At 34.3% G+C, this 26,049-nt stretch overlaps 1 protein-coding gene across 6 annotated transcripts in view; it reads right to left on the bottom strand.

The window, feature by feature from the left end:
* EHBP1 (EH domain binding protein 1) overlaps positions 1-26,049 on the bottom strand; it is a 564,927-nt gene that overhangs the window by 191,992 nt on the left and 346,886 nt on the right. For all 6 annotated transcript variants that reach the window (XM_019942549.3, XM_073791336.1, XM_033838462.2 and 3 more), the window contains 2 exons: positions 16,560-16,741; positions 13,415-13,554 (listed from right to left, as the gene is read on the bottom strand). In XM_019942549.3, the coding sequence (XP_019798108.1) occupies positions 13,415-13,554; positions 16,560-16,741 (322 nt within the window). The remainder of the gene's footprint in view (positions 1-13,414; positions 13,555-16,559; positions 16,742-26,049) is intronic.

A 26,049-nucleotide genomic window follows, 5' to 3' on the forward strand; every position in this document is an offset into this window, starting at 1 on the left:
CAAACACAAAACAAAGATAATAACCTGAGAAGTTGACATTGGCTTTCACATTCTGCATTTGTAAAATAGGGCTTTAAATGCATGCATTAAAAACAATAAGAAATATCATCTAATACAATAGAAAATATGTGCTATTTGTTTTGTAATATTCTAAATTTAAACTATAAATTTTAAGAATATATCTACATGAAACATGAACATAATAACACTTGTTCATATTCTAGAATTTTAAAAATCAGCACAAAATAAGAAAAGCAGGCAATAGATATTTTCCACTCCTGCTTTCTAGGGAATTTGTTCTTTTAAGGGAACTCTTGAGTGTTTGCTTTAGGATATCTTATAATGTAGCCAGTAAGAGAATAAAAAAGACAGGAACAGGTAGAAAAACCTTAAGATAAAAATTCATTTTGTGCAGAAACAGAATTTTAAAAAATGAGTCATATTGTGGACAACTCCGAATATGTGATATTATGATTTACTGGGTGAAAATTAGCTTGGAATAAAATAATAAGAACCTACTAGAGTATTCTAGTTAATCCTCGCCGTTTCCAAACTTAAAACCTGGGAATAACTTAGGCATTAGGACAAACCAAATAGATCCAGATCATTCAGTGGGAAATAAAGAAAATGGTTAGAAATAGACAATAGTTGTGAATTCAGCATTAAAATGCTGTTTTTTAACACTGTAAATCTAAGTACACATTCTAAATTTTATGTGAACCAAATAATAAAATACACAGTTGTAATAAGGTTGCCTTCATCCATTCATTTGTTGTTGAACAAATACTTGTTTATCACCCTGTGCCAAATACCATGCTTGGAACATAAGGATGAAAAAAACATAGTATTGTCCTCATGGAATTTACCATCGATAAAGATAGAAATTAATACAGAAACAGACAATAAATGACTACTAGAATATTAGGTGGTCAGAAATGTGTATTGTCGTATAGATCTTTGAGCCAAATACATATGAAAAACTGACATTCATTTCCCTTGTCTGAATGAGAAATATATTTTGCATGAATAAAAATGCTTGAGATAGTCAAAGTACATCATAGAAAATAAAGAGTAAACACAATACCAACTGAACTCTTAATCTGAATGTGAATAATAAGAGTTAGTCAACCTTTATAAAGTATCTTCTTCCATTTTATCCTGCCAATAGTTTAAATCCCCTTCTGACTCAAACTAACCTAGCAAATTCCTCAGTAGGCAGAGTTTATTCTTGAATTAGATCTTTTACTCCTGACTAGTAGTCACTGTAACTTTGTAATTTTCAGGGAAGTATAATGGAGAGAATCTATCCTATGTGATTACCAATGCATGACTGATTTTTTAAATTCATTACTAGTTTTGTATATTTTTAAATTTGCAGATGGTTTATTTTTAACTTCAAAAATATGAAAAAAGAAATATTAATAACAGTTAACATTTATTAAGCAGTGGAAAGTGCTCTGCATATGTTAATTCTCATAAACATCCTGAGGTATTATTATTAATATTCACATTTTATCATGTATATTAGTATCATTTATTTGCACTGTATTCCCAGATGTGTAATTATGAGGCTAAAATATTTTAAAATAATGTTCAAAGATTTGTAGTTCTCTTTACACATTTTAGTTATTTAATATTCTTAGATGTAACCTCAATGAGAGTAGAAATTATTTATTTATTTAATTATTATTATTATTATTATTTTTGCAGTACGCGGGCCTCTCACTGTTGTGGCCTCTCCCGTTGCGGAGCAACAGGCTCTGGACGCGCAGGCTCAGCGGCCATGGCTCACGGGCCCAGCCGCTCCGCGGCATGTGGGATCTTCCTGGACCGGGGCACGAACCCGTGTCCCCCTGCATCGGCAGGCGGACTCTCAACCACTGTGCCACCAGGGAAGCCCCCTAGAAATAATTTATTTAAGCACCTTATATAATGAGCAATAGAGGGAATACTGAAGAAATATTAAACTTGGTTCTTACTTTCAAAACATTATTATTGTTCCATTATAAACTTTCAGGTACAATGTGGGCATTTATTTAAATACTATCAAGATGACTGAATTACATGACTAAATTATTTACACTGTAATTTTTCTGAATGTTTAGAGTATTTCCTTCCCCTCACCATGCTTCTGGTGATACCTAAAACCACTGATAAAAAAATAAACAAATAAACCCACTAATGACCATTTCTTCATTAATTAACCCAAAGTAATTTCTTATTTCCATTCTTCTCACTGATGACAAGTTGTCCTTCCTATCCTAGCTTTCCCTATTTATTTATAGCTTAAATAAATCCTTACTTAACACCTAGAATATCTGCTCCTAGAACTTTCATTCATATTAACAAAGTGAAAAGGTAATGCTCCTCTTATTTGGTATGCAAATAAATCTCCATCCAAACCATAAAAAGAAGCGATCTCCAAAGAAATACCATTTACCTATATAAGAAACATTTCTCAAGTACCTATTATACTTTTTGGGGACAGACAAGTAAAGCAATATACAGTGTATGATAAATATGATATTTGTTATGACTGAGATATGTATTGTAGGGTATGTGAAACTAGAAGAGAGGCATACAACTCAGTCTGAGGTCAGGAAGCCCTCCTGGATTTATTCAAGGAGGATTTATTGAGTGAAAATAAGACAAATAGACATCATTATTATTATTAAAATAAAGGAGAAACTGGAGGGCATTTCACAACGATGAAAGGGAGCCGAATGAGAACATGATATACTTGAGGAACAGCAAGTTGTTTGGGGGTTTAAGATACCAGGGATGGGGAATGGAATGAGATGTGGTTGGCAAATGTCCTATCATGAAGGTTATAGTGACCAAAATAAAGAATGTGAACTTCACTCTGAAAGCTCTGGGAATCCATTGTAAGATCAAATGTATAGTTTAGAAACATCATTCCAGGAGCAACATGGTAGCTGCACTTGGAAAAAACAGGATAGGAAGCAAAAAGATGAGTAGTTTAGCATTACTGCTCCATGAAGGGACGCACTTAGTAAATATTTGCTAATTAAAGAGTAGATTAAGAAGAAAGCTTTGATGGTTAATTTGACATGGGGGATGAGGAGAGGAATCTAGGATACATGCCAAGTTTGTGTCTTGGGTGACTGTGTGGACATTAGTTCTAGCACTGCAGTGGGGGCTACTCAGTTTGGCCATACCAAGCTACAGGTGCCTGTGAAACTTACGAAAATAATTCAATTGGCATTTGCATATGTGGGTGCACAGCTTAAAATACATAATTTTGTTATGTATTTCTCCTTTTAAAAAAGTACTTTTCTGTTACTTCCAAATTTCCTGCAGCCAATGTGTTTTACATGTATAATCAGAAAAACAAAAATTAAAAATTTAAAAGAAGATTTACAACACAAATTTATTCCCAGAATTTTTTTAAGTGGGATGCTTTCCCAGTAATACACCACCCTGACCAAAAAAATTCCCTGGCCCAACATATTTATATAATACTTCTGACTAATTAAAGCCTTGTTTCACCAAAAATTTACACTTCGGAAAATGCTAATAATGCTATGTAATAGCACAAAATAATTTCTACCCTAGCACTACTCAAACTGAGCAATAAACCGGTAGTGTAGCAGTTAGTCATCGTAACAGTGTGTCAATCTGGACTTGCTTCATACTGGTGAGAATAAGAAGGAAAACTAAATTAGGGGCAGGCAATTGAAGCACAGGGTCAAGTAATTTGAGACTCTTCTTTACATGAGGAAGGCAAAAGAAGATAGAAATTGACCACCAGAGATTATCACACTGAACTAAAACAGGGGGATGAAAGTGGTGTCACAAAGAGTACGTGGGTTTTTCTTTTAAGAAAGTCTGTAGTGGAGTTAAAAGGGCAGGGTGTGGGAGGGTCTGCCTAGAGCTAGAACATAGCTGCAAATCTTGCAGCATCCTCATTCTTCTCTCCAAAGTATAATAAGATTCAGTACAGGTATATCTCATTTTAAGATGGTCTAAGATAGTAACACTGCAACTTCTTAATAGAGATCAAGTTCCCAAAGATGTCACTTTTCTCACGGGCTTGAGCCCATAAATATTTGATTTATGGATATAACTAACAGGTTTAATAATGTGATTTTCAATCCCTTTAGCAGGTCATATTGTAAATGAATGAATGAACTGAATGAAAGTCATAACACTTGCTGTAATTTTTATAAAGGCAGAAAGACATATACCTTATATTTAAATTTTAGCAATTGTGTGTTTTTAACCTATGTGTTTATCTTATGTCTGTCTACATATCTATGCATATATATGTATCTATCTACAATATATTTCATTTATCTCTAGAAATGTTATAGTTTAAGCTACCAACCTAAAATTTGGTGGCTAAAAACAAATGATTACCTCTCACAGTTCTATGGGTTAATGCACTCAGCTGAGTAGTTTACTGCAGTTAGATGGTGGCTTGAGACAAAGTCATCCAAAGCTCGAACTGGGCTGGATGTCCAAAATGGCTTCTTCACTTACATGTTTGGTGTTTCAGCTGAGAGGCAGGAACAACTGGGGTCTGGCCAGGCATCTCTCTCTCTCTCTCTCAAGTGGCCTGTCCATATGGGTAGTTTGGGGTTCCTCTCAGCATAGCAATCTTGGGGTAGATGGAGTTTTTACATGGCAGCTGGTATCCCCTAGAGAATGCACTAGAAGAGTCCCAGGTAGAAGCTACAAGGCATTTTATAACTTAGCTTTAGAAGTTACAAAGTGTCACTTCCCCACTGCATTCTACTGGTTAAAAGTGATTTACAGGGCCAGCCCAGAAGACAGGGAGGGGACTATAAAAAAGGGCATGGATACTGGGAGGCTTGTTTCATTGGAGGACAATCTTTGAAGATTAGCTATCACACAGTAGATCAATAAATCAGAAAGTTGAAATCATTCATTTTCTTACTAATCTAACATATTTATTATAACTTTTATGTTAACCTTCCAGTATTTTACTTATGCACATATATGAAAGGCACAAATATTAAACTGTACAATTCAATGAATTTTGAAAAATGTATACACCCACGTGACCCAAGAGGAAGAACATTGCATCACACACCCCCCACAATAAAAAAATCTCATGCCTCTTTTCAGTCAATCCCCAAACCCACCAGCTATAACTATTCTAACGTTTTTAATATAGGATTAGTTTTGCCTCTTCCAGAACACCATGTAAATGGAATCATACAGTATATACTCTTTTATATAAAACCTCTTTCATTCAGTATAATGGTTTTGACATATATCCATGTCGTTGAATGCATCAATAGCTCATTTTTATTGCTGAATAGTATTCCATTCACAAATATAATACAGCTTAGCCATTCTCCTGTTGCTGTACATACACCTGAGCTGTTTCCAGTTTGGGGCTGTTATGAATAAAAATATTATGAATATTTTTGTACTAGTCTTTTTGTGGATGTATGTTTTCATTTCTTTTGCATAAATATCAAGGAGTGGAATTGCTGGGTTAGAAGGTAGGTATACGTTTAGTGTTATAAAAAACTTCCTAAGTGATCTTACCATTATACTCTTTATGAACAATGGATGAGAGTTCCATTTGGTCCACATCCTTACTGACATTTAGAATTTATTGCCAGTCTTTTAAATTTTAACCACTCTGGTGGGTGTGGAGTTGTGTTTCATGCTTATTTTAATTTGCTCTTCCCTGATGAAAAGTGACACTGAGAACATTTTCATATGCTTACTGGCCAATGGTGTATCTTTCTTTGTGAACAACAGGTTTGAATCCTTGCCCATTACAAAAAAAAAAAAAAATAGGGTTGTCTTTTATTATTATTGAGTTGTAGGACATTAAAAAAATCTATTCTGGATACAAGCCTGTGTCAGATATATGCTTTATGAATATTTTCTTCTAGTCTGTAACTTGCACATACATTTTCTTAATGGTCTATTTCAATAACCATGTGTTTAAAATTTTGATAAAGTCTAATTCATCAAGTTTTTCTTTCATGGTTATTACTTTCTGTGTCTTGTGTAAGAATGTAAGAACCCTGTGCCCACTCTCAGGTCACAAATATATTTTTTTATTTTTCAGAAGTTTTATAGCTTTAGCTTTTACATTTAGGTCCATGATCTACCTTGAATTAATGTTTGTGTCTGTGTAGGAATTGAGGCTCATTTTTTCCATATGGACATCTAGGTGTTTCAGCATCATCTGTTGAAAATATTTTCCTTTCTCTACTGAATTATGCTGCACCTTTGCTAAAAATTAATTGACCAGGTAAGTTTGGGTCTATTTTAGGATTTTCTGTTTTGTTCCACTGATCTGTCTATCCTATGCCAGTATCATACTATCTTGATTATTACAGCTTTACAGTAAATCTTGATGTCAGATAGTATTAACAATCCTGTTCTTTTTCAAGATTATTTTGGCTATTCAGTTCCTTTGCATTTCCAATTATATTTTAGAATCAGCTTTTCAATTTCTTTTTTTTAAAAAAACCTGCTATGATTATGAATGGCACTGAGTTGAATCTATAGATTTGGGAAAAAGTAACATCTTTACAATATTGAGTTCTCTAATCTATGAACAGAGAATCTCTATTTATTAAGACCTTCTTTAATTACCTTCAGTAATATAGTTTTCAGGGTAGAGGTTTTTCCACATCTTTTGTTAAATTTATTTCTAAGTAGTCTATGTTATTCTTAGCCTCCATTGTAAATGAAATTGTTTTGTTAATTTCATCTTCCAAATGTTTGTTGTTCATATATAAAAATATAAATTTTCTATATTGATTTTGCATCTGTGTCCTTGCTAAGTACAATATTGAATGAAAGTGGTGACAGCAAACATCCTTGCCTTGATCCCAATCTTTGGAGGAAAAGTGTTCAGTGTTTCATCATTAAATATGATGTTAGTTGTAGCTCACCATAGATGCTATTTATCAAAATGAAGAAATTTCTTTACATTAAAACTTTGCTGAGAAACTCAGTACTGAATTTCTTCAAATGCTCCTTTCTGCATCTATTACGATGATTACATGGTTTTTCTCCTTTATTCTGTTATATGGTTAAACCGACATTGCATTCCTAGGATAAACCCTTAAAGAATGCATATTGGTACTTAAATATTAATTATCTCCTGGCTCCTTCCCTAAATAAATATTGGAGAGCTTCTAACTTCTCCTTCAGAGCTCTTACTTCCATCCTGGCCCTGTCAGATGGGCTCTCAGTATCCACAGAATTCTTCCAGAGTCTTGTAAGGGGTGCCAGAGAATGTTCAGTTGTCCTTAGTACAAACAAAGCAGCATTAGGGATTAAGAGTGATGTAGAAAGTAGGCTGAATTTGTAATCTCTATCTTCTGCCACTTCTACTATTCTCTGAGTTGACACATTTGAGTTCTAAATATTGGGAAGAGATACTCTTGCTTTCTTCAGTCTCTCACCCTAGGGTCTCAAGCTCCTTTAAGAAAGAGGTAGCTTGTACCTTACAAACTTTTTAGCTCAAGGGACTAGAAATGCCCCACCTCTCTGCTTCTACCCTATTTTCCAACCTTAAAACCTAGATAACAGATGCAGTATTCCAGAAATTCTCATCCTTCACACAGATCTCCAAAATAGGTGGCCATTTTAAATTATTTTACTTTAGAGAGTCCACAGCAATTCTATGATTTTGTTAATCAGTCTCCTAGGTACCGGAGAGTAAATGCCCAAGTAAAAACCAGAAGCAAATTAATGGATGTATTTTCTGACCAGGGCCCCAAGTTTATTCTGAGGACCCTTTTAATCTAAGAAAAGAGACCTATTTATCCCCATTCAGAGCCCTAGCAAGTAGGACATTTAATCTCAGAGGGCTGAGTCATACCATAATCAACTCTAGATCCTCAAATATGAACTGTTATCTCCTCTACTAAGATCCTCAAATATGAACTGTTATCTCCTCTACTACCATCTGTGCTGTAAGATTCTGTTCCCTGAAGGTGGCCAATATGTCACTCTCTCTTCCTACTCCTGAATTAACTTTACCAACTATAGGAAAAGGATTAACAAACACCAGGCAACATGCTTATGGTAAAAATAAATCCTGATTTATAAACTGCATCTGGATGGAAGGACTCTAAATGGACTATATGCCTGATGGAAGGCCACAGCTTGAGCTTCTCTAATTGTGGAGACTCTCGTAACTGAGCATGTCCCTTACAGGGACCCTGAAAACTATACCTATCAAACTATTACAAAAGATATCAGTTCTTGTGCAATATGAAGATTCTAAGTCAAGGTAATCCCTGCTCCTAACTATGTGGATGTTGTCTCCTTGTACCCAAGTTGTCATTTGGGGGAGAGGTCAAAGAACAGTACCTAGGCTGCCATGAAAACTCCAGTGAAAGAGGGATGCTCTGCTGAATGCTGTTTCCTGTCCAATATCCTCCTAAATGAATCTAATACTAAGTTTGGGCTGTTCAGGTCCTGTGAGTCTGAATGCCTAACTAGAATCCTTGCTGATCTTTGCCACAATTATAAGTATACCAGGGGCCTTTCAGGTGTCTCATGATGTCTGGTTTCCCCAATAATGCTCTGTTGTAAACTGTTTTGTTTAAACCTAATTTTCTGACCTACATTCAGTAGGACTTTGTCACTTACGCAGAATGTCTTTTTCTTCCCCTTTCTGTTGGTGTGTATTCAGAAATTGAACATGAATCCCAAAGATGGTCATATCACCAAAAACTGGTTCAAGCATTGTGAGGATGCCATATAGATGGAGGCATTGTTTTGAAACCATATATAATTTCCAATACCAGCTACAGTAAACTATCCATTCAAAAGCTTTGTTCTTCCAACTCCAAGGTCAATCACTCCCACTACATTTCAGTGATTTTTCCAATTGCCCATCCATGGGTGCTGCACCTCTGCAGAAGACATCTATACAGGTAACTTCAATAAAAGTTTCCTGCCTAAGAGCCAGTCCCTGTATCCAGTTAGCAGTGAATTCTGTCTCAGACAGACAGAGTAGGGGCTTGTGATCAGTCTAAATATATATACCATGAATTTACTTTTACTTCTAGTAAAGTTTGTAATTTCAGAAGATATACTTTGTCAATTACTAATGATTTACAGCCATACTCCACAAGAGCACAGGCTAAATGAACAGCCTCTAGGTGTCAATCTAAGATACACCCCAAATAATTCTAACAGTCTGTTTCTTCAAGAAGCTTGCATCTTAGTTGACGAAATAATGTACCCATATAATTTTATTGATATAATGTGATTGTATTTTATGCATTTATAATATATACTTAATATAGGCAAAATTTTAAATAATAATTCCTTCCTCCATAAAAATTGTGTCAACAATTTTTAAAGCTGCAAGAAAGTGTGAACATAAGCTGTGTTTAAGTTACTGCCACTTTAGCTGGTAAATAAAAATACCCACCATACTTTATTTGTACCACGTTTATAAAATACATTAATTTTGTTTACTCTTAAGCTATTATTCAAACGTTACTATTGTTAAATTTTAATATAGTTTTTATTATCTTAAAACTATTTTACTTAAACAGTTTTAGAGTGGTAGTGCTGGGGCTGAAAAAATATTCCTGAAAGTTAACTTTGGAATGGAATTTACAGGTGCTAAAAAATGCAACTCAGGAAGCCAAACAACTGACAAATGCTGTGCAATTAACTTAACTGATTGTCCTCTGCAAATATAATAGATAATGCTGAGAAAAAAGTGTAACCTCAAAGCATAGGTATGTTACAATGATTATGGGTTTACTGACTTAGAACATGAATGTAATCACCCACTGTCCCTACTTAACTATGCTCCCTCAACACACATTTTATATTCATTACTTTTGGGAAACTAGTCTTGAATTATTTAAGGTCTGAATTATGTGTCTCCTCCAGATCACATTCTTTCCATAAAATGGGACCATCCCATCTTACATAAGACAGTATATGATCAAAGGTCAAAATGAATGGAACAAGATAACAAGACAGAGTGATTAATACGGGCTACAATAGGAGATGGAAGCCCTCTCATTTATGGCCTTCCAGTTAACATATTTTAAACTCTCAATGTGTTCCAGACAATATGCTAGAAGCTAGAGACGAAAAAATGATCAGAACACAGTCTCTACCTTGAAGGAATTTCATAAAATATGGACAGTAAATACATAAATAAATAATAACACAAACTGGTGGCATTCTGAAGAAATTCTGGATCATCATAAATTGCATTAAAACGATTGCTTCAATTAGGGTCAGAGAATTTTAGGCTATCTAAAAAAGTTATTTCTGCAGTGGAAATTTTAGAAATGAAGGTATATATATGTATGTTTAAGCAATAAGGGTTGCTATGGTATGAATGTTTGTGTCCCTCAAAATTAATAAGTTGAAATCCTAATTCCCAATGTGATGGAGGTGGGGCCTTTGGGAGGTGATTAGGTTATGAGGGCAGAGTCCTCATGAATGAGATTAATGCCATTATAAAAGAGACCCAAAAGAGTTCCCTGTCCCCTTTCACCACGTAAGGAATACAATGAAAAGTCTGTGACCCAGAAGATGGTCCTTATCCGACCATGTTGACACCTTGATCTCAGGCTTCCAGCCTCCAGAGCTGTGAGGAACAAATTTCTGTTGTTTATAAGGTACCCAATCTACGATATTTTGTTATAGCAGCCCAAATGGACTAAGACAAGAGTTCAGTTATAAAATTTAGTTATTACTGAATCCTTTCATTAAATCTGTATTTTGCTCAAAATATGTCCTTTCTTTTCTTTTCAGCACAGAACTTGTGACATGCTGCTATCACCTTTTTTTCCCATTGCTATGATGAAAACAGTACATTGCTCAAAACAACTATGACTATGAAAATGTGTGGTTTTCTGATTGCTACTTATGGTATTAGTGCCTAGTTGAGATTTAGTTTTAACCAAAAGTCATATACAAAGAATAAACCATATTCTCTAATTAAAAGGTCAAATCACATTCCATTGGAATTATAAAAAACTCATGCTGTAAGAAAATGCCTGCATTTTTAAATGGTACAGCAGTAGCACAAAGGATAGAGTGATCAAGTTTAAGATGGAGAGGCCATGAAAGGCTTCTTAGAGGATGTGGCAAAAGAATTAAAATTTGAAGGATAGGTGGGAAGTCACTGGCGGTGGAAGGGAAGGACACCAACTTACCCTCCTAAGCACTCCAACTAGCCAAATAAAACAAAGAACTCAAAGATAGCAAAGACATGGCATTTTAAAAAGTATTGTATGATTTTGCTGACATTATAAACAACGCAAATGTCAGCACTTATTATTGAAAAAAGAAACCCAAAATGTTATTGAAATAAAAATAATAGCCAGGAGGAGTTGAAGGGAGAAATTCAAATAAAGAAAGGAGAGAATCATATTGAATCTCACAAGGTGAGTCAACACATTCTGTTTCATTTTTAATGTTAGTAGAGAAATACAGGTTCATTCAGTTATCCCTCTAGCTTATTTATTTTAGAGGATACTATTCCAAAATGAAAACAGAGGATTCATAACTTCCAAATTACTCTATTAAAAAATGCTTAAATGAACATTTGAGAATGGCAAAATATAAGCGGTGGGTGGGAAAAAAATAATAAGAAAATTCCCAAATAAAAGTATAAAGTAATATAAGTGAAATTAAGTATGTCAGTTATCAAGAAATACAACCAAATACTGTTTATAAAGAGAACTATTTAACACAGAGAGGATTAAAAATAAAGTGATAAATACACCAAGTACAAAGAAGGCATGGATTATAAATATCAATATCAGGCAAAAATTCAAGGCAAGAGGCATTAAATGGGGCAAACTGATCAAATTATAATCCACGATGAAGGTATAAGAGAATATTTTTTTATAAACTAAATAATTTAGGACTGAAGTTCTCTGTCTTTCACTGATGAACTATACAAAAGGCATAAGAATATAAATGACTAAATAATATAAATGTAAAGTTTGGTCTAATAGCTACATGCTGAATCTGACAAATAGAATATACATGTAAAAAGATATTTATGGAAAATTTACAAAAACAGATCATGTATCTACACTACAAAGAAAAAGATCTCAATCATATTTAAAAAAAATTGAAATATGACAGGCTTCAGAATCTTATTTGAATTAAATTAAACTAGAAATAAACAAACTAGAAATAAACACAACCCACGACAAAGCACATTCTCCTAAACATTCCTGGGTTAAATAGGAAATCAAAATGGCAATCACAAATTAGAAAATAATACAGTTGACCCTTGAATAAAACAGAGTTTAGGGGCATCAACCCTCTGTACAGTGGAAAATCCACATATAACTTATAGTCGGCCCTCTGTATTCATGCTTCCTCCAAGTCCTCAGTTCTTACATATTTGCATCTACAGATCGTGTAGCACTCAGTATTTACTATTGAAAAATATCTACATACAAGTGGACCTATGCAGTTCAAACCAGTGTTGTTTAAGGGTCAACTGCAATTTATAAAATTTGCTCAGGACAAAACATCTGTCTTTGCATACAAGTCTGATCAATTCCTTATAACAGAAGTATTGTAGAGATGAAGGTCACTGGAGTTGAGGAAGTCACAGAAGTTTTTGACTGAGAAATTAAATTGGTCATCCATGTGATCAATGGAATTCCCCCATACGATAGCAAGAATTTAGGCAAAGCCAAGAGATGGGTGCCGAAGTGTCCAATGAATTTGGAAAAGTCACCAAGACGTGAACAGATGATAGAAGTCAAGGGATAACAATCCAGAAATTTACAGCAATTTATTAGATGAAAGGAGTATTATACAGTGCTTGATTTTCACTCCAATAATAAAGGTGTAACATCAGTTCCTTAAGGGTGCTAGCCAGATTGATGATAAACATTTATTGACCAATTAATACAAAGAGGTTCTAACCACTTACCATCTTAGTAGTTTGATCAAACCAGCTATAAGAAATACTTGCATGGAAGTGTCTAGATATAAGGATACATAAGATGTGTACAAATTCAAAACAAAGAATGTCCATACAATTTATGTGAATAAATGAACAGGAGCTAGGAGAAGGTAGCCAATGCATCTTCTCATCTTACCCTTAAGACAGATTTTACTTATAGAGGGTTCATCCATACATTGACAAAATAAGTATGAACATCTTTAGGCTACTTTATACTATAATCAGTAGTTCCAATAAAGTTTGATGCTTTCTTGGCTAGCCTTGGACTTGATCTTAAACTGCTAAAATCTGTTATTTCCATCAGCATGTAAAGTTTCCAGAGAGCTAAATGGTATATTATATTAAGAAGCCTTGGGAAAGAAACAATACCTTGTTAGTGGAGTTGTTTTTTCCTGGGAAACAAGAATGAGTTTTTCAACTCTGCAAAAAAAACAATTAAATTTTTAGTTTAATGCAAATAACACCAACCTGTAATTTTTGCTGCCTTTTCCTCTTGGTTCACTCGGTTCTCATCATCATCTTCATTATCTTCCTCAAAGTCATCTAAATTGCCAATGTCAGCTTGCTTCATACTCATCAAACTAGCCAAACTTTGCATGTCTTCATCCCTATATCAATGATAAATCACAATTTATTAAATGACATTACCTTCAAAAGGGTTGTTTCTTAAGAAAATAATATTAATACATTTCTTCTTTCTAAACATTAACAAGACTTTTTAAACAGTTATACAAAACTACTGAGCAATCTAAATATTCATTCATTAATTTTTAAATGGCACATTGAATTAATAGAAAGCAAACAGGATTAAAACTAACTGGTTAGGAGTTAGTTTAATTCTGTGCTGCAGATCTAAAATTTTCTTCATGGAATTAAAGTATGGTTTTCTGATCATGAAGTCTGGAAACAAAAACTTGTTTCATAAAACAATGGGATAGTTTGCAAATCAGATGAGATCTAGACTTTAAAAATATTCAAGTTTGCAGAAGGAATTAGAATAGAAATTCTTAATCTGAAGTCTATGAACCCTTTTGGTTTTGTGGGTAGGAGTAAAAAGAAGTGGTAAACCCCTGTAAATTATATTTAAATCTTGTTTAACTGTGCATTTTTCTCAAAGGAGTTGAAACTCCCCTAAAGTTAAAAAACTACAGTAATTGAACTAGCACCCAAAAGCCTAGCCTTTTTAAGAATTACAGGATAGAAAATGACTTGGGTTAGTTAAATACCATACATTTGACAAAATGTAAATATGTTTTTATATCTTGAAGTATTTTAAGTATAAATTTAAAGTTTATATTAAATACTCTAAATGTTAAATAATTTAAGTTTTCTTGACCTATTATTTTACTTTAAATTTCAAATAAACTACAGTGAATGAAACATATTTCTAACATGATACATACAAACTAAATTTCAATCAGCTATACTTCCTCCAAATTCAGAAAACTGAATTAAAACACTGTTTCTCATGTTTTTACCACAATAAAATAAAAACAAAACCAAACCACTGTTTCCTTTGCAAAGTAATGCTTGCTAACATTCACTTCTAGGGCTTCCCTGGTGGCGCAGTGGTTGAGAGTCCGCCTGCCGATGCAGGGGACATGGGTTCGTGTCCCAGTCCGGGAAGATCCCACATGCCGCAGAGCGGCTGGGCCTGTGAGCCATGGCCGCTGAGCCTGCGCGTCGGAGCCTGTGCTCTGCAACGGGAGAGGCCACAACAGTGAGAGGCCCGCGTACCGGGGAAAAAAAAAAAAAATTCACTTCTAAATATGGTATGATTTTGCAGGCTAAATTGGTTTTTGAAATTCTTTGCATTTTATCTCATATAAGCTTAGAGTTAACAAAATCATTTCCCCCTTTTAAGACAAATTTAGTGGCACAAAGTCTGCATGGACAAAAACAGTTGTATTACCTTATATGAATGTCTTACAAACTGCTTTCCCATCACCAGGGTATAATTTCAATATATAACAGTGTTCTTAAAATGTTAACTTGCTTAATTTTATCTCCTATATTTTCACCCTGAACATTCTTCTTTGGGAAAGGTGAGTAGGCAAGGAATGAGGAGATAGAGAGGTGGTTTAGGGTGTTCTGAGAGCATTCTCCACTCAAATTGAGACATTTAGTTTGAATTTCCTCTCACCCAAATTCCAATGAATGGTGCTAAATCACTTACTGCTTCTGCCCAGCGGAAAGGAGTCCACCTTCAAAAGATCTTCTCTGACTTTTTCTCTCTTCTTTCTGTGTTTCCTTTCCTTTCATTTTGGCTTGAACTTCAGAGTAAGGTCTTTATTTTAAACTTTTCAATATTTAAGTCTACAATTTAAAGTCCTGAGATGAAAGACTAATTGCTTCCATCCTGCACTGTCCCTCCACCACACTCACATAGAAGCCAACTTTCTAGAGAAGAGGCTTACTGTTATCTACCAAGTCATTTGTTGCCCTGTAGATGAGTGCCAAACATCTCTTTTTGACTGACGCACAGAATCCAGTCTAATCAGTCAAGTAGACATGGCCAATTATAGTAACCACATTCCACTAAGTCAAACACATTCAGAACTGTGATGCAGATTAGACTGAAATGTTCATAGCTGCCTTCTTCCTATCACCTTTTAAGTCTCAGGCACAGAATTTCCATTTCTCCTCTCACTGATTTTCCACTCCAAGTAGGCGCTAACCCTTTCATTACACCCAAAACTCACACTTACCATTGATTTGACTGTATGGAACAACTAAGATAAATAATACTAATTTTTTCCTGTTCTAGGTATGTTTACCTCTTTTTTCTTTTTTCTTTTTTTTTCTGGTATGCGGGCCTCTCACTGTTGTGGCCTCTCCTGTTGCGGAGCACAGGCTCCGGACGCGCAGGCTCAGTGGTCACGGCCCACGGGCCCAGCCGCTCCGTGGCACGTGGGATCTTCCCGGACTGGGGCACGAACCCGCGTCCCCTGAATCAGCAGGCGGACTCTCAACCACTGAGCCACCAGGGAAGCCCTGTTTACCTCTTTTTAATCAGTTAGAATTTTACTCTTTTAGGAGACTAGAACTGGGTGTAGGAGTTATCTTTGTGCAATGCCTATTCAGTGCTTAAGAAGTGATATTTGAAAAAGATAATGGTCATAGCAAACTGGTTATGTAACTGTACTGTACCTTCCTATACAAGTATTGGAAGGCTGAGCCAAAGAATATGCATTGGCAAAAGTTCCTTTAATTCTTTCATTCCTCTTATCCTAAACTTTTCATTTTGGCTTCCTCTCATGCCTCAGCTGCATCAAACAGCTCTACAAATTGAACTGTGGACTCCAGAGTACAACTACTTACACTGAAGACACTGAAATATAAAACAGACCCTTATGATAACCTATAATATACAATTTAAATTTTTGAAAATTGCTATAGTCATTTTTATATTATTGATCATTCTCTAGAGTTGAAAGAGACTATAAATAACAAGGAGTACATCTAATTCAGCCTCTGAAACAAAGAATTGGCCGGAATGTTAGGTATGCAGTAGGATATTCTCAACTGTTAACAGTTTACTAAGTCAAAAGCTATTTACGCACCGTGTTTTAAAATATACTCTAAAACAGTTTATTTGATAAAAGAAACTTACGTGGCTTTTCCTTCCCGAAGGAAAATGCAAGATAATGAAAACTGAAGAGTGGCAGATACAACTTTTTTAGACAATGGCTTGAATTTTAACTTGACATCAGTCTGAGTTGGCATTGGGCTTGCATACTGTTTCATGTTGATGCTGGTGGTAGCAAGAGCTTTCCTTCGACCAGAAGGGGATTCCTGGAAGGTAAAAAATCATTATGTAATTTGGAGTTACTTACTTTACAGCCAAATATTTTTGAATGTTCTTTTAATAATATGATTAAATAGCAGTTGAGACTTCCCTTTCCAATGAATTCCTATAACATAATGTTGAAAAAAATTGTAATAAGGTTATATCACAACTTTCATATCTTTAAGTAAGTAAGGCAGATAGAAAATTGGAGAGAGCTGTCTCAGAGAAATAAGGGAAGACTAGAACAATCCTAAATATCTCAGGAAAGGAAAAGCAAGGAATGCAAACTAGGACAGAAGGTCTCCAGGGTTCCTGTAAAAAGAGGATCTAGCACAAGGCTAGGTATCAAAAGTACTCAACAATTGTTTCCCTTACTTTAATTATATTTAATGTACCCTAGCGGTATCTCTTCTTTCTGAACAATTCCAGTTTCTTATAGAACCCCAGCCTCTGTGGCATTCTACCTCGTTTTTTCTGCAGTCTCTGAATTCTATCTATCCTGCACTTTGAGACTTAATTCTTCCCAGGGCCTTTTCTGCTCACTCCAGTCTAAAGTCCTCTCTTCCTTCCCTAAGATCACATAAATCAAGTTAGAAAGAATTGGGTTCTCTTATCCTATGCCTGTGGTGGACACTGCTAATCGACCCCTGCAGATCTCAAGTCTTCTCCATACAGCTCTTGCCAATTCACTAGAAATGGAACACAAAATGAAACCTATTTGCTATCAAAGATTTTTAACATTCCATTAATAAGCTATCTCATTTCAAAATTATCCTTTATAGCATAATAGACTAGGAAAATAATGAAAACAGAACAGCAAAATAATGACTGGGCATTAACTATGTATAAGACATGGTGTCAATTCTGGAAAGATATGAAGATGAATAAGACATAATCCTTGACTATGTATTCTAATGGTAGGGGGAAATCCTAGATATAGGGTAATATATAAATAATGTAAACCCAAAGTCATATACCAGCAATCCTTGGGCTTTACTGGTCTGAGAGTTCAGACCTAAAATAAAACCTAATTTCCAAGTAGTGTGACCTTGAGTAAGTCAGTAAACTTGAGCCTTGGTAATCTTCCCTATAAAATAAGGAGACCAAATAGATATCCATTCAAACTCTACAATGGTTTTCTATAAAATTACTCAATTTTCCAACCAAGGCAGAAAAAACTACCATTAACTTCTGAATTATTATTTAATAAATCCTTATTTGTCATATGATTGACAAACTTGCCTAAAATAAGGATATATTAATTTAATCAAAATATTAAAATGGCCTTTTTCCAAAAAAATGACATTTCTGCCAGCAGAACAAGTAAAAATGTAACGTAGTATCCCTAAAGAATACCTTGTTTTAAAATGTGGTCTTATCTGTCAGATTATGCACAGCAATATTATACAGGACTATTAGTGCATGTAGATACTTTATGAATGAATTTCAAAAATGCATCAAGCTCTTGAGAAGGATTTAAGCCCTCTCAGAAGAAATACTTAAGAATATGCAAATACCCTCAACTGAATCAAGTTGAACAGATGTGACTATCCCAAACAATACAAGTGTTCTTTCCCTGGTTGCTACTGTCAATCAAAGAATAAGATTAAGGTCCAAGGTTCTGACAATGTGCAAAATGAAAAAGTATGATCAGGGAGTATCAATTTATTACACTGATATGAACAATAATCTCTTATTGTACCTTTAGAATAGCTAACAACTACTACATAAAATATAGGATTTAAAGCCTCTGTTTTGAAAGCATGACATAAAAATTGCTACATATTATTTTCAGATTTGTTAAACAAATCTGTTTCATAAAATATGACATTGATCCCTTAAGAGTAATTATTTAATTTTATAACCAGATAATCAAACTATAAAAATTAAGATAACTTGGAAATGAGCATAATTTTGAAAGCCTAGTTTAAGGATGATTCCTGCAAAATCTAGTTTTGATGATTAACATTCTGTCAATTTCATTTTTAAGGTAAAAATTACGTAGAAAGGTTTTCTGCTGAACTCAGAGAGTTTTAAAGTATTTGGTATATTGGTATCTCTGAAACAAAAGGAAATGAAAGCTACTAAATTCTAAACACAATAGAATTAGCTGTACCACTTAATTAAGCAATTACTTGCTCAGCAACAATGAAAATGGCCCCTTGTAAGGTCTGAGCAGGTGAGCAGAATAGAGCTCTTTTGAGTCTACAACATCCATTTCTAATATTAACATAGGATCTCACTTAGAGTCTGTGTCCTTGATGGGAAAAGGGGCCTAAATGATGTTTCTAGTAATTCTTTACCCAGCTCAGTCATTGTTTTCCTCTTTAAAATTAGCTAGTCATAGAAAATGCATTTTTTACAAGAACAATAATGAGAAAGACATAAGTATCTTTCATGGCTCTAACCCCAGCTCCATGAATTTTCACTGTTTATAACCATCAAGTTTATATATTTACCCACCCAAAATTGATATCATTGTTATCATCAGTTCTATAACGAAGAATAAAATAACTGATTGCACTGCTATATGTCTTTCGTACACTTTTGTCCTTCCTTAAAACACCAGGGGTCAGCCTGGCAGAGAGAGTTTAGAGAGAATTATACTGTTGTCAAAGTCCTAATGCTATTTCATTTCGCATGAAGGTTGGATAAGAGGAGAGAAGTAAAAGAAAGAAACAGTAAGAGGAACCCTTAGAGAAAGGACGCTAGATAACAGAAGTCAATAAGAAGTGAATGTTTACATATGTCTAAGACTAAGTTTCTGACTCTGGGCTCATGTTTATACCTCTGTTTGTATGTGAACCTGGCAGTATTCGGGGAATTACTTCAAAATCCCTAAAGCAGAAGTTCTTAAACTTCAGTGCTTATTAAAAAACAAAAATAAAACTAAGAAAGCTTTAGATAGTTTAGATACCTGGATCTCACCCCTAGAGATCCTGAACTAGTAAAACTAGAGATGGGCTCAAGAATCTGCTGCATTTCTAAAAATAATAAGTACCCCCCTCCTATTTCCCATCCTGTCCCTCCCAGAAGCACACCCCTTCTACCAGGTGATTCTGATCCAGTTAATCGAAAATCACACTTTCAGAAATACTTCCCCTAAGGAAATTACTACATAAAAGAAATTTTAATCTCATTTTTCATAACTATTCTCTGTTATAAAAAAGACTTAGCCTATATATTTCCATTTCTTTGAGATTCCACCTTATTACAGTTGTAATCAGACAAATCTGAATTAGAATGTGACACCAGCACTTATTCACTAGCTAATCTTTGGCATATTTCTTCACGTATCTGAGCCTCAGTTTCACACTCTCAGACTGGCAAGTATTTTCAAGTTTGGATAATACCAAGTGTTAATAAGGATGAGGGACAATGCAAACTCTCTTAACACTACTGGAGAGAGTTTTGATGGATACAGCCATTTTGGAAAACAATTTGACATTACCTCGTAAAGTTGAACAGATGAATACTTTACGACTCAGCAATAATTCCCATCCTAGAAATATGTCCTAAATAAATTCTTGCAGTAACATATGAAAATACCTAGTAGAGTTTTTAGCATATAGTAGGTATTGAATAAACAGTATTTATTATTAATATTTATGGACCAGAACATCTGGAGAGAACATCTCTTGTCCAAATTATTCAAGTTAGGGTCTTATTACAGAATAGTTCATTATATAATGTTTCATTTATTATGTATCCCAAGATAAATACAATTAATATAATGCCTCTCCTATTAAAATATTTGACTGATTTTCTCTACCTATTAAAACATCAAATAAAATAAACCACCTGCTAGAAATTTAACTCTTTCTCCCATATTAAGAAAACTGGGGGTTGGGGGAAGGAGAGAAGGAGCTTACTTAGATTTTATGATTTTTCAGAGCTTTATTACATAGAATGTTCTAAAAAATTCTGTCATGTACTAATACCTTAATTATCAGGTTTTTTATAACACACTGAAAATTAATGGCATTATCATTTGAGGTTTTTTTTAAACTGTGGAATACATCACACATACTAAAGTATAAAATATACAAGTACTACTTAATGAATAATAAAATGAACATCCTGTACCGACCATCCTGCTCAAGAAATAGAACAATACCAGTACCTTAAAATCTTCATTTTCCCTCTGAAATTGCATCCGTCCCATTCCCTCCTCCAAAGGTAACCAGACCCTGAATTTTGGGTTACTTCTTCCCTTCCCGTTTTCAAAAAAGGAATACTACCTATGTATGCATCCCTAAAGAGTATATTACTAATGAATGGATAAACAAGAAGTGGTATATCCATACATTGGAATATTCAGCCTTAAAAGGAATGAAATTCTGACACACGCTACATCATGAATGAACCCTGAGGACATTTTACTAAGTGAAATAAGCCAGACACAAAAGGACAGATATTGTATGATTCCACTTATATGAGAAATAGGTACATTTATAGAGACAGAAGGTAGAACAGAGATTACCAGGCAATGAGAGGAGGGGAGATGAAGAGTTATTGTTTAATGGGTAAAGAGTTTGTATTTGGGATGATGAAAAAGTTCCAGAAACAGACAGTGGTAAAGGTCACACAATACTGTCAGTGTAGTTAATGCCACAAACTGCACACTTAAAAATATTTAAAACGGTAAATTTTATGTTATGTATATTTTACCACAACAAAAAATGAAAAAAGAATATATTGTCTAGTTCTGCATGCTTTTTAACTTTTTATAATGAAACATTAACATTTTTGTAACTTGTTTCTTATGTTCATCACTAAGTTCTTGATATTTATCTATGTTGATGTGTACAGCTGTAATTCATTAAATTTCACTGCTCCTAGTATTCCATTACATGAATATTCTACAGTTTGCCTATCCATTTTACTGTTGATGAACATGGTTGTTTGAGTTTTATTTATTTATATGGAATTATTAACAAAGCTATCAATATTCTTATGTCTATATCCTCATGCACACATGCAAGAATTTGCCTAGGATATATTTCTAGAATGGGTCATAGGATATGTACACGTTCAGCTTTACCAGAAAATGTCAAATTGTAATCCAAAGTGGCTTTATTAATTTACATTCCCTAAGTGTTTCCATTGTTCCACATTTATCAACACTTGGTATTTTCTTTTTCATTTTTGCCAATCTGAGATTATTAAATATTACCTCATTACAGTCTTAACTGCATTCCCCTGATTACTAATGCATCGATTATCCTTTCATAGTTTATTGGTCACGTGTTTCCTCTTCTGTGAAATCTTTTGTACTTTTTCCTACCATGCTGTTTATCTTTTGATTACTAATTACATATGCATTCTGGTACTGAATCCATTGTCACTTATATGTGCTATTAACATCTTCTTTCAGTTTTTAGCTTGTATTTTCATTCCTTGTGGAATCTTTTGAATGAACCCAATTTCAAAGTCAACATTTTCCTTTATGGTTTGTGGTTTTGCATTTTGCTTGAGAAAATCTTCCCAACCCTGAGGTCATAAAGCTTTCCTCCCACTCCTTCAAAACTTTTATACCTCTGCTTTTCATATTTAAGAGTCATTGCCATCTGGAATTAATTTTTGTGTACGTTTTCAGATAGGGATCCAATTTCACTTTTAAAAAAATTACGGGTAAATAATTATCACAGCACTATTTATTAAATAGTCCACATATATCCATCCTTTCCCCCATCTACAATGCCCACTCTACCAAAAATCTGGTCTCAATATACAGGTCAATGATTTCTAATTTGGTACCACTAGCCAATTGTTCTAACCTCAGAACAAGACAATATTGCCTTAACTACCAAAGCTTTATCTTTTGGGATAATTTAAGATTTTTTTAACCTTGAATCTATGGCAGATTAATGTGGTAAATTAGTAGATTTTCTAGAATTAAAGCAACTCCACATTCCTGGGAAACATTCAGAAAACATCCAAAGTTACCTAAGCCTGTTTCCTTTTGGGAAAGGTTTCTAATTACTGATAAAATTTCTTTAATGATTACAGAGGTAGATGTACAATGTCTCCCTAAATCAGTTTAGATAAGTATTCTGCCAATATTTCAAATTTAGTAACATAAAACTATTTAAAATATCTTTTTACTATTTTAATCTCTGCAGAATCTATCATTTTGTACATTTCTTTATTCCCAGCACTGTTTGTGCCTTCTCACACTCTTTTGTTCCTAGATAATGCTTGTTATAAATTGTCTCTTTCATTGGGCGTTCCAAATCAGTGACTTTTAGCTTTCTTGATTCTTTGGAGTGAATGTATATTTCTATTTCAGTAGTTTCTGCTGCTCTTTATTCCTATTTTCCTTGGGTATATTCTGTTCTAACTCCTGAATTCGGAGCATTACTTCTTTCCTGATGTAAGCATTTAAGGCTATATATTTCTCTAAGCACTGCTTTAAATATGTCTCACATTTTTAGTATGAATTATTTTTGTTATTCTGTAGTTAAATATTTTCTAATCTTTCATTACAAGTTCTTTGACTCATGAGATGTTTATAAACTTTTTTCTTCTTTATGGAGTTTTTCTACTTATCTTTATGTAATGATTACTATTTAATTGATTTAGGGTCACAGAATGTAATTTTTGTAATGTTAATCTTTCAAAATGTATTAAGACAAGCTTTATAGCCTGACTTATGATCAGTTTTCATAATTGATCAGGGTCTTTAAAAGTATTTAACTGGTGTGCATGCACTGCTGTCTATTTTCACAACAGGATCATTTTTATGCAAAGTCACCTATCGCACCAAATCATGGTATTTCCTATGTGATAAGGACAAACAGAGCAGTAGAAATTTCAAATGTGAGGTTATGGGACATTTTCTAAAGGACACAAATCAAAAAATAAATAAGTGAAAGAATTGAGAAGCTGCTCACAGACTTCATCGCAGGCTCCTCTTGCTCTTTCTGATATAACCTTTTATTTTAGGATTGTCTCTTGTAAATAGCATGTATCCAGAAAATTTTTGAATCCAGTCTGATAATCTGTCTTTTACTGGAGAGTTTAGATGAATGGTTCTCAAATGTTTTTATCTCAAGACCCTTTTACATGCTTTAATTGAGAACTACAAAGAGCTTTTGTTTATGTGGGTTATGCCTGTCAATATTTGCCCTACTAAAAAATATCAGAAATTTAGAAAATATTTCGTTCATTCAAACATAACTAATAAACTCATACGTTAACATATTTTTATGAGGAATATATATACTTTCTTTTTTAAGACTATATTTTTAGAGCAGTTTGAGGTGTGCAACAAAACTGAGAGGGAGGTAAAGAGATTTCCCATAGATCTCCTGCTCCCACACGTGCACAGCCTACCCCATTATCAATATCACTCACCAGAATGGTAAACTGTTTACCACAGACAAACCTACACTGACATATCATAATCACCCAAAGTCCATAGTTTACTTTAGGGTTCACTCGCGGGCTGTACATTCTATTGGTTTGGATAGATTTTTAATGACATATACCCATCATTATGATATATAGGGTATTTCACTGCCCTAATCATCCTCTGTGTTCTGCCTATTCATCTCCTCCACACCCCATCACTGGCAACCACTGATCTTTTTACTGTCTCCATAGTTTTGCCTTTTCCAGAACATCAACTAGTTGGAATCATACAGTATATATAGCGTTTTCAGATTGGCTTCTTTCATTCAGTAATATGCATTTAAGGCTCCTCCATGGCTTTTCTTTTTAACACTGAATAATATTCTATTGTCTGTATGTACCACAGTTTACCCATTCATCTACTGAAGAATATCTTGGTTGCTTCCAAGTTTTGGCAATTATGAATAAAGCTGCTATAAACATCCATGTGCAGGTTTCTGTGTGGACAACGGTTTTCATTTCCTTTGGGTAAATATCAAGGAGTGAGATGCTGGATCATATGGTAAGAGTATGTTTCATTTTGTAAGAAAGTGCCAAACTGTCCCAAAGTGGCTGTACCATTTTGCATTCCCACCAGCAATGCATGAGAGTTCCTGTTGCTCCACATCCTCTCCAGCATTAGGTGTTGTCAGTGTGACAGATTTTGGCCATTCTAAGAGGTGTGTGGTGGTATCTTGTTGTTTTAATTTGCATTTCCCTAATGACATATGATGTGGAGCTTTTTTTTCATATGCCTATTTGCCACCTGTATATCTTCTTCGGGGAGGTGCCTCTTAAGGTTTTTGCCACATTTTTTAAATTGAGTTGTTTGTTTTCTTATTTGTTTCTTTGTATATTTTGGATAACAGTCCTTTATCAGATGTGTCTTTTGCAAATATTTCCTCCCTGTCTGTGGTTTGTCTTCTCATTCTTTAGCAAAACAAAAGCTTTCAATTTTGATGAAGTCGAACTTACCCATTATTTTTTCATGGATCATACCTTTGGTGTGGTATCTAAAAAGGCATCATCCTACCCAAGGTCATCTAGGTTTTGTCCTGTGTTACCTTCTCAGAGTTTTACAGTTTTGCATTTTACATTTAGGTCTGTGATCCACTTTGAGTTAATTTGTGTGAAGGGTGTAAAGTCTCTGTCTAGATTCATCTTTGTGCAAGTGGATGTCCAGTTGTTCCAGCACCATTTGTTGAAAAGACTACCTTTGCTCCACTGTGTTGCTCCTTTGTCAAAGACCAGTTGACTATATTTATGAGGGCCTCTTTCTGGGCTCGCAATTCTGTTCCATTATGTGTCTATTCTTTTGCCAATACCATACTGTCTTGATTACTATAGCTTTGTTTTAACCCTTGACTTTAGGTAGTGTTGGTCCTCCAACATTGTTCTTCTCTTTTACTACCATGTTGGGTATTCTGGGTCTTTGCCTCTCCATATAAACTTCAGAATCAGTTTGTTGATATCCATAATATAACTTGCTGAGATTTTCACTGGGACTGCACTGAATATACAGATCAAGTTGGAAAGAAGTGACATCTTGACAATATTGAGTCTTTCTATTCATGAACATGGAATATCTCTCAATTTATTTAGTTCTTTGATTCTGTTCATCAGAGTTTTGTAGTATTTCTCATATAGGTCTTGTACATATTTTGTTAGATTTATAGCTAAGTATTTCATTTTGGGGGGTGATAATATAAATGGAATTATGCTTTTAATTTCAAATTCCTCTTGTTCATTGTTGGTATATAGGAAAGCAAATGACTTTTGTATATAAACTTTGTATCCTGCAACCCTGCTATAATGACTCATTAGTTCTAGAAGGTTTTTTGTTGATTCTTTCAGATTTCCTACATAGATAATCATGCATTCTGTGAACAAAGACAGTTTTATATCTTCCTTCCCAATC

The sequence above is a fragment of the Tursiops truncatus genome, chromosome 14 (genome assembly GCF_011762595.2).
Source record: "Tursiops truncatus isolate mTurTru1 chromosome 14, mTurTru1.mat.Y, whole genome shotgun sequence".
Classification (NCBI taxonomy): Eukaryota; Metazoa; Chordata; class Mammalia; order Artiodactyla; family Delphinidae; genus Tursiops; species Tursiops truncatus.